The 12,040-nt window shown below is 48.2% G+C and overlaps 3 protein-coding genes across 3 annotated transcripts; all 3 read right to left on the bottom strand.

The window, feature by feature from the left end:
• Nucleotides 1-3,479: 3,479 nt before the first annotated feature.
• On the bottom strand, nucleotides 3,480-4,064 carry HOO65_011318 (uncharacterized protein; the record flags this gene model as incomplete). Its single annotated transcript, XM_070999944.1, has 1 exon — nucleotides 3,480-4,064. One exon carries the CDS (start codon nucleotides 4,062-4,064, stop codon nucleotides 3,480-3,482), a length of 585 nt encoding a protein of 194 aa, XP_070863139.1.
• Nucleotides 4,065-9,002: 4,938 nt separating this feature from the next.
• HOO65_011317 (uncharacterized protein) lies at nucleotides 9,003-9,365 on the bottom strand (the record flags this gene model as incomplete). Its single annotated transcript, XM_070999943.1, has 1 exon — nucleotides 9,003-9,365. One exon carries the CDS (start codon nucleotides 9,363-9,365, stop codon nucleotides 9,003-9,005), a length of 363 nt encoding a protein of 120 aa, XP_070863138.1.
• Nucleotides 9,366-10,548: 1,183 nt separating this feature from the next.
• HOO65_011316 (uncharacterized protein) lies at nucleotides 10,549-11,130 on the bottom strand (the record flags this gene model as incomplete). The annotated part of the gene is made up of 1 exon (XM_070999942.1): nucleotides 10,549-11,130. The coding sequence occupies one exon, from the start codon at nucleotides 11,128-11,130 to the stop codon at nucleotides 10,549-10,551; it is 582 nt and encodes a 193-aa protein (XP_070863137.1).
• Between the last annotated feature and the right edge of the window lie 910 nt (nucleotides 11,131-12,040).

The following is a 12,040-nucleotide window of genomic DNA, read 5'->3' as shown; positions in this document are numbered from 1 at the left end:
GATTTTCTATTGATTTATTGAGGGGTTAAGTTCTATCATCACAGCTATTCAGGTTTACCCAGTGTTGATCCGACTGAAGTCAGATTCCCCATAGCGTGGCGTCGCGTCACGTGACCCGTAGTGCATGCTAGAACTTTGGCCTTGAATTCTTTTTTATCGCGAGAACCTTCTGGATAGAATTTGTAAGAACTCAGCTTATCGGAGAAAAAAGGAGATTGGTATAAAAATAGGACATCAGGAATAGTTAAATCTGAGCGAGCTGGGATAAAAAGAATTCAGGAGCAGTTTTAACATTTTCCATTCCAAGTAACTTATATTTATCCTGCATCAGTTAGTTTTCTTAACTCCCTGATAAGCGCTTATTACCAAATCACCCGAGACTTACCCGCACAATCCCACCCAGAGGCTCTCTCAACAACAGTTCCACATTTCATAGTAGCCAACTTCCGCAAGCATTCGTTTCTCTAAGAAAGGCCAGGCCATATGTCGCTTTGAAGCTGCAAAGATCACAAAGAAGAGAAGCCAGATCCCGGTATGACCCAGGAATCAACGTTCCCTAAAACAACGAGACAATACCGGCCTATGTCATCATTCGAGAGCTTACGGCCAATGTTGCGACATGTTAGTTTGCGTAATATCTATAGGTCTAACCAAGTTCTATATAGAGATGGACTTGGTGCCAACCACATAATGCCATTCTAGATATCCACCTAAAGCTGCTCCGGATATGGGGTAGAACCTTCACGACAGTCTGCCCTTCGTCTTTTCTAGTGACTACCGTCTTGGAGGTGGGAAGTTGGTGTTTGCAGTACTGCTACTCTGCTGCTATATTTATCTTCTTCTCGGTCTAACCAAGAGTGCGCTCCCAAGCACAGCACACCCCGTTTTGCCCTTGAGAAGTCCGTCTTTTCCCGTGTCGGCTCAAAGTCCCCTTCCGAGTCCGGTACCTTGCCACTACCCTAGCATCCACTCTGCGAACCTTGTAATAACATGGTGGAATTTGAGACAAAATAGCATCAACTGATCATTCATTGCCTTGGATTGAAGGCTCTCTAGGCTCTGCAATTTAGCAGTCGGCAAATTCAATGATATCGTAGGGGCTCTCTCTTTTTTTTCAGTCCCATTTAGCCACGACTTCACTGTAATAAGGAAGACTGGCAAATAGGCTCCAGTTTTCGCTGCTGGAGAAAATGTACGACTTTTCGATGCAGACCACTAAGCGCTGGTAGATGGCCAATGCACTATCGCGGCTCTCCGTGCATACAATATGGTGTGAATTATACACGGTGCTTCCTCTGAGTGTAGAAAGATATAGGTCGTAGTGGTTGCACCTAAGGGGTAGGAAGGGTTATCAGCAACAGGGTCCTACATGACATTTAGATCATCACCATGTTATGGACTGATGATGCGCTTGGTAATGCTCTAATATGCGTCATAGACCAAGGTGTAACTGGCCCCCTGTCGTTGATGGTGAGGGTTTTATAAGCTTCCGAACAGATGTTGGGGATGGTGGTACTGGCGTCGATTTTCACGCAATAATGGAATTGGTATTGATGAAGGAACCTGTGTGAATGATGGAATCGGCGTCAATAAAGGAGCTGGAATTGACAGTGGGACTGGCGTCAATGAAGCTGAGACTACTAATGGGGTCTGGACTTGCCATGCCCGATTTTCATGTCCTCGACCCCGTACTCGAACAGCCCGAGTATTATTAGGGCTCTTTAAGAGGGAAAGGCTCCTGAATACTTGAGCTCCTACTTAGAGAAGGGCGTTTTCCGGAGCTATAAGTTTATCTGCCATGATTGTCTATAGCTGTAGGGTATGGAGATCGCTCATGAACTTCTATAATCCTCCGGAAATCCAGGTAGCAACGCCAGGGCCTCATTTTTCTCAAAAGAAAAGTGAAACTGAAGCTGGAGGCTGACTCAATAGCTCATCTTCTTGTACTAGGAAGCCTAGGGAATTGCCACGCCCCATCCCATGTATGCCTCAAAGAGTGAAAACTAGCATGTGTGCTTCGTTCCTATTCAACAAACAAAGACAGAACATAACTATCATGGCAAAGAGAATATAGAAACGCCGGAGCATGTGATCTTCTGTCGAGGATATCACGACGAACTTTGTGCATATTGTTTTTGATATATTTGGTGAGGAAAAAGAATGTTCATCTAGGCTTTCGGTGTTGGCGATGACTTTCCGATGTCCGCGGCTCGAGCATGCTCGGGGCTGTCATCACAAGAAAATCAAGCTGCTTTTCTGTCCATCAGGTGAATTGACAGATGTATTGATGGGCAATGATTGTAATGCCCATGGATGGCCCAGAGTCTACCGGTTGTGGCTACTGTCTGTTTTTTGTTGTTTTTTTGCCATGCATTCCCTGGCGCTGGCGATTTTGAAAGCTTTGCAGCGTACGGATCGCATTGGTAAGCGAAAAAAAAAGAAGCTGCAGATAAAAATTATAAATATACCAAGCGAGCATCCGTGCCCACGCATCCTTGATGTGATAGACTGACTGGTAGTGTTGTAGTGCATTCTCTAACCCGTGAAAAGCTTTTTCCAAAGGGACTGAACAAGGATTAGGAATATAACTCACCAAAAGAGCAAAATGCATTACCCCTACAGAAACAACTGAAATAGCGAGAGAGATTTTGGGACCAATTCTAAGGTAGTTCCTTTGTGATGGCAGTTTTGGGCTCTTCATGATGTCTCTGGCATAGGTTGTCCATAGGTAGTTGTGATGGTGAGCATCGTGATGGGCCTGTGCCCGCTCTTCGCACTTTCCTTGGACCTACCTAGGGTATGCATTGTAGGGCACGCACCCAATAATTAGTTAGTCGCTTGAGGCATTATTTCCTAGGAGAAGAATGATATTCGCAAGGTTTGCTATTGTAAAAAATGGGTGGCTTGATACATACCAGCGTGTCTATAGGGGATTTGGGCGTTGTGTAACTGAGCGCCACAAAACTAGCTCCGGAATTTAGTATCTCACGTGATCACAATGATGTAATATGTTGTGTGCGCTCCTAACCCTATCTAGAACAGATACGTGACACGGCACAAAGTACCGGTTCCCCGAAGACGTTAAATAAATCTAAGCTCAAGTGTAGAGAGTTTAGGGCTTCATCTCGCCCAGTAGCAAAGTTTCACTAGCTTGTAGCATAGCACTTTAGAGAGCGAGTCCCCTTTCTAGCGACCTTCCAGGAAACAACGAGAAAAGTGCGGGGTGGGTGTATAAGCCCTTAAGAACGGCAAGATAGACTCCTTGAGCTGAAATTGTATTGCGGCCATGGCTGTTAATGTTGCTATATTTACCCCCTTCCTAGCCTAACTAATACTTCGAGTCCGGTACGCTCCGTTCCGCTCTTAGAGTTCCGCTTTTTCTAGCACCAATTTGAGATCCCTTTCCGAGCCACTCTGCGAGGCACCAAGTAGGTCTAACTGATAGCCATCCTCTTCTGACAAATCCCCTAGAAAGAACCTTACGAGGAGTAGGTGAACTGAAGGAGGTCGATGTGGCCGTCTCTCTCGGCCCAGTCCCAAATGTCTTTCACATTCATAGCGGTGACCTCGATCTCGCTAATATCCTTGCTAAGGATCAGTGATTTGGCATCAGCGTAATAATGAAGCTTGGTGAATTCATCCCAGCTATCGTCACTAGGGGTAACCGTGAAGCTGTAATCTTCGTTTTTGCCATTCGCCGTGCGGTATCCAGAAATTACCGCCTGTGCATCAGAGTCAAGACTGTCAAAGACCACTCGGTTAATATAGTCGGGCGAGGTCTCGCGCAAGCCGCATACTGCGCTGAAGATCTGGGCTAGTGTGAGCTTATTTTCACTATCGGGCTCTTCGCTGTTACGGGCAGAGTAGATTGTAGCAACAGCGCTCTCTTTGTTAATGGCAATCTTGTTCACCAAATTGCCAGGCCAGCGCTCAGTCATGAGATTGACGTCACTGTAGGGGTTTTCGGTGTCGCAAGTGACCCGATATCCGTTGTCTTCAAGTACCCCGGCCTGGACACCCAGAACGGGCAAGAGCAGAGAGGCGAGGAGGGAGAAAGAACGCATGGCTTCTGAATGCACGAGAGGCGGGATGTAGTGACGAGGAGTGTGAAGGAGTGAAAGTGCGAGTTGAAAGGAATGAAGTTGAGGTTGGGTGAAGAGAAGAGATGTCGAAAGCCCAAGACCTCGAGATTCCCACCTGCTATTTAAACATTTCCTCCTTCTGAACTTCGTCTCCACGTATTTGCGCTTCCACACGCTAACCGAAGCGCCGAATTCCCTTACACGATCAATGAAGACGTGCAGCTTTCCGATTCAGACCGCTGACCTACCAGCTGATGGCTTATGCACACTCGCGGCCACTCCGTACATGCGATATGGGGTGAAGTGCTAGCACGATGCTACTTTACCGCTGAAGATGCTTAAGCTAATGCGCGATGAATACGTAATGAAATTAAAGGAAGCCCCTGCAACTATGGAGAGAGGCATCAAATCCGTGTGGGGCCGCTTCACACACAAAGCCCCGCACGGGCCTGTGGTCGGCGTTGCAACGGCTAGGGTTATGTATCCGACAACCCTAACAGGTATCACAGACCACAGCATAACCTTGAAAGCAAGACCACAACGGACTGTCGGAACGTTGATTATTATGCATTGCATATATCAAGCCGAAGCAAAGACCACGATGTGGTGGCAGCGACTAGCTGATATCTTTTTTAGCCTATTAATGTTTGGGGCCGCCTGTGACATAATTTCCTGCTTACCTTCGTTTATAGGAGTTGCCAGTATTTTGAGGGTTTATTTGACATAACAAAGCGTTCGTAAACTTAGCATTTACTGAAATCAGCATTATCAAAAGAAGACTGGGCTGACTGGGGCCTAATGAGTGAGGCGGGCTTTGATATCCCCAAGTTGGCCTGCGGTTCTGCGCTTTAGTCGTCATGGTACAGAGAAAGAAAGATGTCAACAGACGAAGAAAATCCAAAACATCCTTCCTCTAGTTCTGTGTCGACTCGACATGCCCTCCATTTGGGTCGGTTGGGTTGATTTCCCTGCTGCCTTCTATGAGGGGCTTTCTCACAAAACTCATCGAAAGCCTTGTGCGAGCCTCCATGGACAACAGAAGTCCTGGCTTATCACAGCTTGGAACTTGACAGACAGCGCGCATCTGGGCGTCGTTTTGGCTGAGATGTGCATGGTAAATTCCAAAGTGGCCAAGTCTAGAGTGTGTTGCTGACAATGTGCTGGCTAATGTGTCTTGTTGTAGCCTTTTATCTAATTCACACTGAATTGCTTCAGGCTGTTCATGGGTACTAAATCTTCAGACTGCTGCCTTCTATCTACCTCTGAATGGACCGTTCTTCCTGGCGTCTCTCTGCTACCGGAAATGGTCGTTTAGTACTAGAGGACTTTTACCCTTCCTTCAGCCAGCTGGCCAAGGCCAACTAGTCGGCTGTTTTGTCGTCTGAGACTCCGATGTATCTTGGGACCTAGAACACTCTACTGACTAGAGGTTCCAGTGCAAAGCCTTCTGGTCTTGTTTTTGTTATATCTTGGCAGACTATGGCTAGGCTTGGAGACTTGTAAGTATTCCTTCTGTCTTGCTTTGGCGTAGCGCTAATTAGTGGCTGTTTATGCTACAGCACTATGTAAGATCTCACCATTTACATTGTAGTGCCATGTTGGTTACCGAAGGTAGAGATCCCCAGACTTGGCAGCAATGGGCCTATGAATCATTTTTTACCTTTCTGGAGAATGCTTCTCCTTTCCCGCAGTTGGGCCCGTTTTGCGCAGGCCGTCCAAGTTGGGCCGTAACAAGGCCGATTCCTCATTTTAGAGGCATGCGCTATCATCTTGATTATCCGGCGGTGTGACATCCTTTGCTCCCATCTTGCCTATAGGCTAAGGAGATATCCTGACTCGCTCTTGCTATATGGGCATAGGTTAAATGCCTATGAGGTCTCATCCTTTTATTTCTAGCCATCATATACGCTTGCGGGTGCCAAGGCCTAGCACTCGTCCTCTGGGTTAGTATTGTACACGCAGGAAATGTGCTGCCCTTGCCCTGCCAGTTCCACCATGACTAAATCCTGCTGACGGGAACTAAGGCTGGTAAGACCATGTTTCTAGTATATGTTAGAGCTGCTGACCTCATGTGCTATTCCGATTGTAGTGCTACGATTATGCCTTGAGTGTTTGATTGTTTTAGTAGATTGCTAATCTACAGTGCCTGCTGCATGCATATGGCGCCCGCTTCCTTTCCCTCTATCTCCTGCATGAGAGTCTGTTGGTTTTGGTAGCGCTTGCACGGACTGAACCGCCACATAACATGTCGAGGCTAGCGGTGTATCGGAGAGATAGAGACACGCGCTCGTGCCCTATCCCGAAGCGTGTTGGGTCTTCTCTGCTGCTACGCTCACTTGATCTACGCAACAAAACGCCCAAGATCCCCCCTAAAACAGCCTACCCGGGTATGTATGTGTCAGTCCGATGAGCCTTACGTTTAGGGACTGATTTGTAGGTGGCCCAAGTGCACTTGGACTACATTCTGCAGTCATGTGTCTAGTAGGCCGATGTGTGCTTTAGCACCCCTTCTTGTCTAGTTCCTCCTCTAGGCTCTAATAGCTGAGGCAGGGGCTTGGCTATGTCTCTGATTGAGAGTGGAATGATAGCCTCTGCCTTGTCTATAACACCATCTATCTTCATCGCGCATAAACTGTGGGCTGTAGTGCATTCTGATGCCCGTATTCTTTCTATGCGCACTATAGACTGTCTCACACCTTGATAGGCTGTTGTCAAGCTTGGGGAGGCTATAAACCCGTGGAGACTGTTTGCTGGTCCTGAGTTTGAACTTGGAATACGGAAATCACCAAGTTCAGACGACGCAGGATTGGATACTGGACAGAGCCAGCGCTTCTGCAATGCTGATTTGATCATAGAGCTTTGACAAAGAAGTGCCGCGTAATTTCATGCCAGCCTGTCATCCCGCCTCTATTATATAGCCACCAGAGAGGAGAGAGAAGGAAAAGAAACATAACAAGCGGTGGTGCTAGAAACGTAGAACCCCATGAAACAGGCACAGGAACAACTCTTGGATTGTCTGCTTGTTGGGGGTTGAACTCGTTTTTATCGCCGTCTACAGGAATCTGCTTGTGCTCTTTCTCCAGTGTGTGTCAGTCCTCCATGCGCCTGTCGCCAAAAGTGTCTTGGCTAGCGCAAGCGCTCGGGCTGCGTTTAGCATGCATGTTGAATCTACTCCTCTATAGTGCCGAGTCGGATATCTCAGGCCATTAGCCACTCGGTTGATGTTCGCTGGAGCTTTTCCGATGTGCGCGTTGAAGAGGAGATCAGCATCTAGGTGAAGTCCCGATCAGTTATTCTTCAAAGATTTGTCACTATCAGTTCTCCATCGTCTACATACCACAGGAGCAGGCATGGGCCTTGCGGGAGGGATCACTCTACTCGCGTCATTGTCCAGTCTTCTTCCAAGCGCAGGCGGGCGGGCGGTCCTTTCCTCCATGAAATTTCGGACCCATCGAAACAGCTCGGTTGGCCATCGACCTTTTGTCAGCTGCTGCTCTATTCTCGCTAGATCGACTGCATCGCGTGCTCCTTGCAAGCCAAAAGCTATGATAGGAATATGGTATCCTTCTTCTGGTATTGTGCATCTTCTATCTTGCCACGTAGCTCAGTGAGCAAGTCTGCGACTGCCCTCCTTGGTACTGCGAAGATGTAGTAGTTCCTTGGAATGGATCTTTTCTCGACTGCTTCTTCCACAAGACTTCTAGAGACCCTTTCCTAGGGTGGATAGGAGCGGTATGAGACGATGCAATCGCGGCTCGTTGCGTGGGCGTCCTGGCTTGGGAATCACCGCAAGGTCGGCCCTTTTGAAATTACCTGCGTGGCGTCCGCTCTCTAACCATAGATTGTACAATCTAGTTATCGTGTTGCCTAGCGGTTCCCACGCCAGTTCATGGACTCCGTTAGAGATGCAGTCTGCTCGCTGGAGCCATGTTAGAAGGCCTCCACAGGGCTGCTTTCGCTTAAGTGGTAGCGATTTGTTTGCTTTTAGGTTGGGCCCTTGAAAGTGCCACTCCTTTCTGCAATAGTGAGATGCACCTGTCCGTCTTGGCGTTTGTCCATTTGACTGCAAAAGACACTCTTCGGTTCTTTCTGGCCTGCCACAATCTTGCTTGCCCATTAGGTCTTTTTTTAGCTTCAGCGATCTCCCATAGTTTGTGCTGTCTCCCATATTCGGTCTTCTTCTCGCTGTTTTCGGACTGCCTACGGTGGTCCGTTCATGCTCTTCTCATTCGGGCGTTCTGTCCCTTGTACTCGTTACTCCGCCACATTTTGAGCATGACGGTAGAGGGCGTTTTTGGTGTCGGCGCCTCGAGTGTCCTCTCAACTGTTGTGGCCAATCCCTAGGCTAGGAGCTTTGTCTTGTCTAGCCCGCCCCTGTTGCTTTCTAGAACCTTTTTCAGCATGTTCACTTCTTGTTTGCAACAAAACTATCCAATTTTACCCTCCTCAGCCTCCATTTGGTCTCGGGACTTTCCCAGGCTGCCTTTGCCCCTACCTCGACTTGCAGGACCTCGTGGCCACTGGTGCTACCTAGCATGACTTTCATGCTGGCCACCCATTTACCTACCGTGGTTTGTGGCGCAATGACCAAGTCAACAACCCTAATGGCTCTGTGTGCATGTTTATCTTTCTTGTTGAGCGCGGCTAGGTTAGCTGCTGTCAGCTAACTTCGGAGTCTTCCTTTTCTGAGCGGACTAAGCTCCCGCAGAGCCTGCACCTCGGGTCCTAGAAAGTGCGGCACAAGGACAGAAATGGTATTCTGCTCATACATTTTATCATAGATGCGTCGTGTTGCTGCTTCTCCCGGATTTCATGCTCGTATAGAGCTACGGCCTTCCAGCCGGCCGGCCAATTTCAGTGCGGAGAGTAGCGTCTTTGCATTGTCTCGTTTCCATCTGTTATTCCATGGCTTTGACCTCTCTACCGGGTTGTTTGCGATTTGCCCCATGGACCGTTCTTCGTCTCGTTTTCTGTGAGCACAGGGACGTCCTCACCAAGGACGTAGAAGTCCAATCGGCCAGTGACGCGCACATGTGTGCTTGGGTACTTTCTGCTTTGAGAACTCTCTGGGCGTGCCTTCAAAGTCTTTGCAAACTCGTAGCTAGCTGGCGGTCGTTTCCTCGTCAGCCGCGGGTCCCCGGACGAAGGCTTGGGATGCACTCCCCTTAGCCCCGTCTGCTTCCTTTCCATGGCTATCAACTTGCGGCCCATAGCGATAGCAAGGTTTCGCTCTCGCTCGGCGGGCGTGTTCCCTGATGTTTTCCTTGTGGCGTCTTGCGGCATCTTGCGGCGTCTTGCCCTTCTTCTCAGGCTGTCCTATGGACGTCTCGGCTTCCTCTTGCCCCACTGTGGAAAATTTCTCTTTTTTGCTCCAGCCCCATGGGTCGAGTAACGCTGGTAATTTCCTAATTGATGACCTCATTGGCCGTGTTAATCGCAGCGGCCTCAATCCGAGGACGGGCCGCCTGATGCAACTTGTCCTTATCCGCTGTGCTAGCCATCTTCATTGTAGAATGTATAACCAAGGGCTAATTAGGGTTGTTGTCTATTTCTGGAGCTGAAGTTTTGAACTGAATTGTATTTATCTAGCGTCTACGGGAATCACAGAGATCAAACAACGCCAGAATGGCGACCGGACAGGCAGAATTATCCCTCTGAAGGCACTATAGAATTTTGACGAGCGAAGCGCAACTGCTCCCCAGCTAACTTGTTGCTCGTTTACGCGCTATCGCGGCTATAGTGCCGCAGTAACAAAAAAAAAAGCCACCAAAAAAAGACAAGAGGCGAAGTTTTCCGTACTGTTATTGCATTATTTTGTTATTTCGCGACGTATTTTCGTATTTTCGTATTCTTGTTATTTTATTGCTTTGTAAAGTCCCCTAAGCGTATTTTCGTATAACCCTAGCGAATAGTCCATAAATAGCCCGAAACAAGGGTTAATCGGCGATAAACATCCCTGTCAATCGCTATTAATGCCTCTCCCAGTATGCGAGTCCTCAATAGTGTAGTGGTGATCATACCTGCTTGTCACGCAGGTGACCTGGGTTCGATTCCCAGTTGGGGAGGTGCGAATACGCTTGCGCTTATCTTTTTTCTTATTTACTATTAAATGTTTGCCTTCTTTTTTCTTTTTGTTCCCCTGCGCAAATACGTGGCTATGATCAAGAGACAGACATGCCAATTTTCTTTTTTTGGGCGGGAGCATAGACGATAATCAGGGGACATGGTCAGTGTCAGCAAAAATGAAAAACAAAAAAAAATCCACAATTTGGTATAAGGTAATGCAAATATATTGTCCGTCGGTTAAATGACAGCCTGTCAAAATATAGTCGCCGGTATGCCTAGGCCACAGGCTGGCCGGAGACGAAGCAGCCCTAACGGACCACTGTCTTGGGGTTAAGTGTCCTATGAAGAAATTTCCCGGTGGAAGAAACAAAGCCCCCAAGGTCCCCAAAATCCTAGGGCCTTACGAGGAGTAGGTAAAGTAAAGGGCGTCATAAGAGCCATCTCTATCAGCCCAATCCCACAATCTCTCAGCCTCCATAACTTTGATCTGAATCTTGCTGATACTCTTGCCGGGATTCACCGCTTTGGCCTTGCTGTAGTAATGAAGGTTGGCAAACTCGCTCCAGCCTCTAGTGCCGGGGGTAAACTCGATATCCTCCTCGCGGTCTATTTTCTTCTGCCGGCGGTATGTACTGATTTTAGTCTGCGTCGCAGAGTCAAGATCGTCAAAAACCAACAGGTCCAGATTACCAGGTACGGTGTCGCGCAAGGAGCAGACCTCCTCAAAGATCTCCGCTAGCGAAAGCTGTCCATCATGATGGGGCTCATAGCTGTTCTCGGCAATGTAGATTACAGCCCTGGATTCTTGCTTGTAAATGGAAATCGAGTTCAGCGTGTACTCGGTGTAGGATGGGGACATGATGTTTACGCTGGATTCGGGGTCCTCGTCATAAGTGACTGTATAGCCATTCTCTTCAAGTTTGCCGGCCTGCACGCCTAGAAGCGGCAGGAGAAGAGAGGCGAGGAGGGCGAAAGAGCGCATGGCTTGAGAGGCAGCACGAGAAGTAGGATGTAGAGAGAAGGGTGGAGAGCGCGATTTAAGCAAAAGCGAAGTGAGGTGAAGAGCATACATCCTAAGAACCTAGGTCTTTGAGGACGTCTGCCCGCTATTTAAACCTTTCCCTCCTCCTGGCTTCGCTTCCATCTCTTGCCGCCGCTTTACGCTTTCTATATCCACATAAGCTAATTATGCGCATCTCTTGATGTAAACGCCGGTCGTGTCACTCAATTTCCCTAGGCAGTCAGTGATATCTAGCTTCCCAATTCGGATCACTGGCCTACCAACCGTTGGCCTATGCACGATCACGGCAACTCCGTACTTGCAATGTGGAGTGGAATGTTAGCACATGATGATGTGTCTCGGCTAGAAATGCCTGGGGCGATGCGCTAAAGAAACGTAATGGAAATACAATGGGCTACGACACCACGGGGAAAAGTGACAAACCCGTATGGGGCCGTTTTGCACGGAGCTTGACATGGCCGCAAGTCACCCTTCAAGCGATCAGGACTGTGCACACGAGAACCCTAGCACATGCTGCAGAACCACGGTGTAACCTTCTGATATGATAATCGGCTTGAGTAGCCCACGAGAGGGATCTCAGGGCATCATTTTTCAATCCCACGTTTTCTTCCATCAAAGCTTTGGTGATCAAACTTCGTATTTCTACAAAGCATGCATGGCTCAACATGCTTGATAAGCCCGGTTCAAAGATTTGGCCGGACCCTTGCGGCTCCCTATACCCACAACGTCGGTTACATATTCCCTTTTTTTTTCTTCTTTTGTGCTCGCTATTTGTCTCTCTTGGAAATCAAGGTACAAACCAGGTATAGGCCACCAAGCAGGTACTTCCAAGCCACATCCCCTACACCGAGACCAAGAGACTTAGCAGCCA

This window comes from Ceratocystis lukuohia, assembly GCF_044167205.1.
Source record: "Ceratocystis lukuohia strain C4212 chromosome Unknown Supercontig1_pilon, whole genome shotgun sequence".
NCBI classification, from domain to species: domain Eukaryota; kingdom Fungi; phylum Ascomycota; class Sordariomycetes; order Microascales; family Ceratocystidaceae; genus Ceratocystis; species Ceratocystis lukuohia.
Note: the sequence above shows the minus strand (reverse complement) of the source record. Positions and strands in the feature narration are given on the sequence as shown.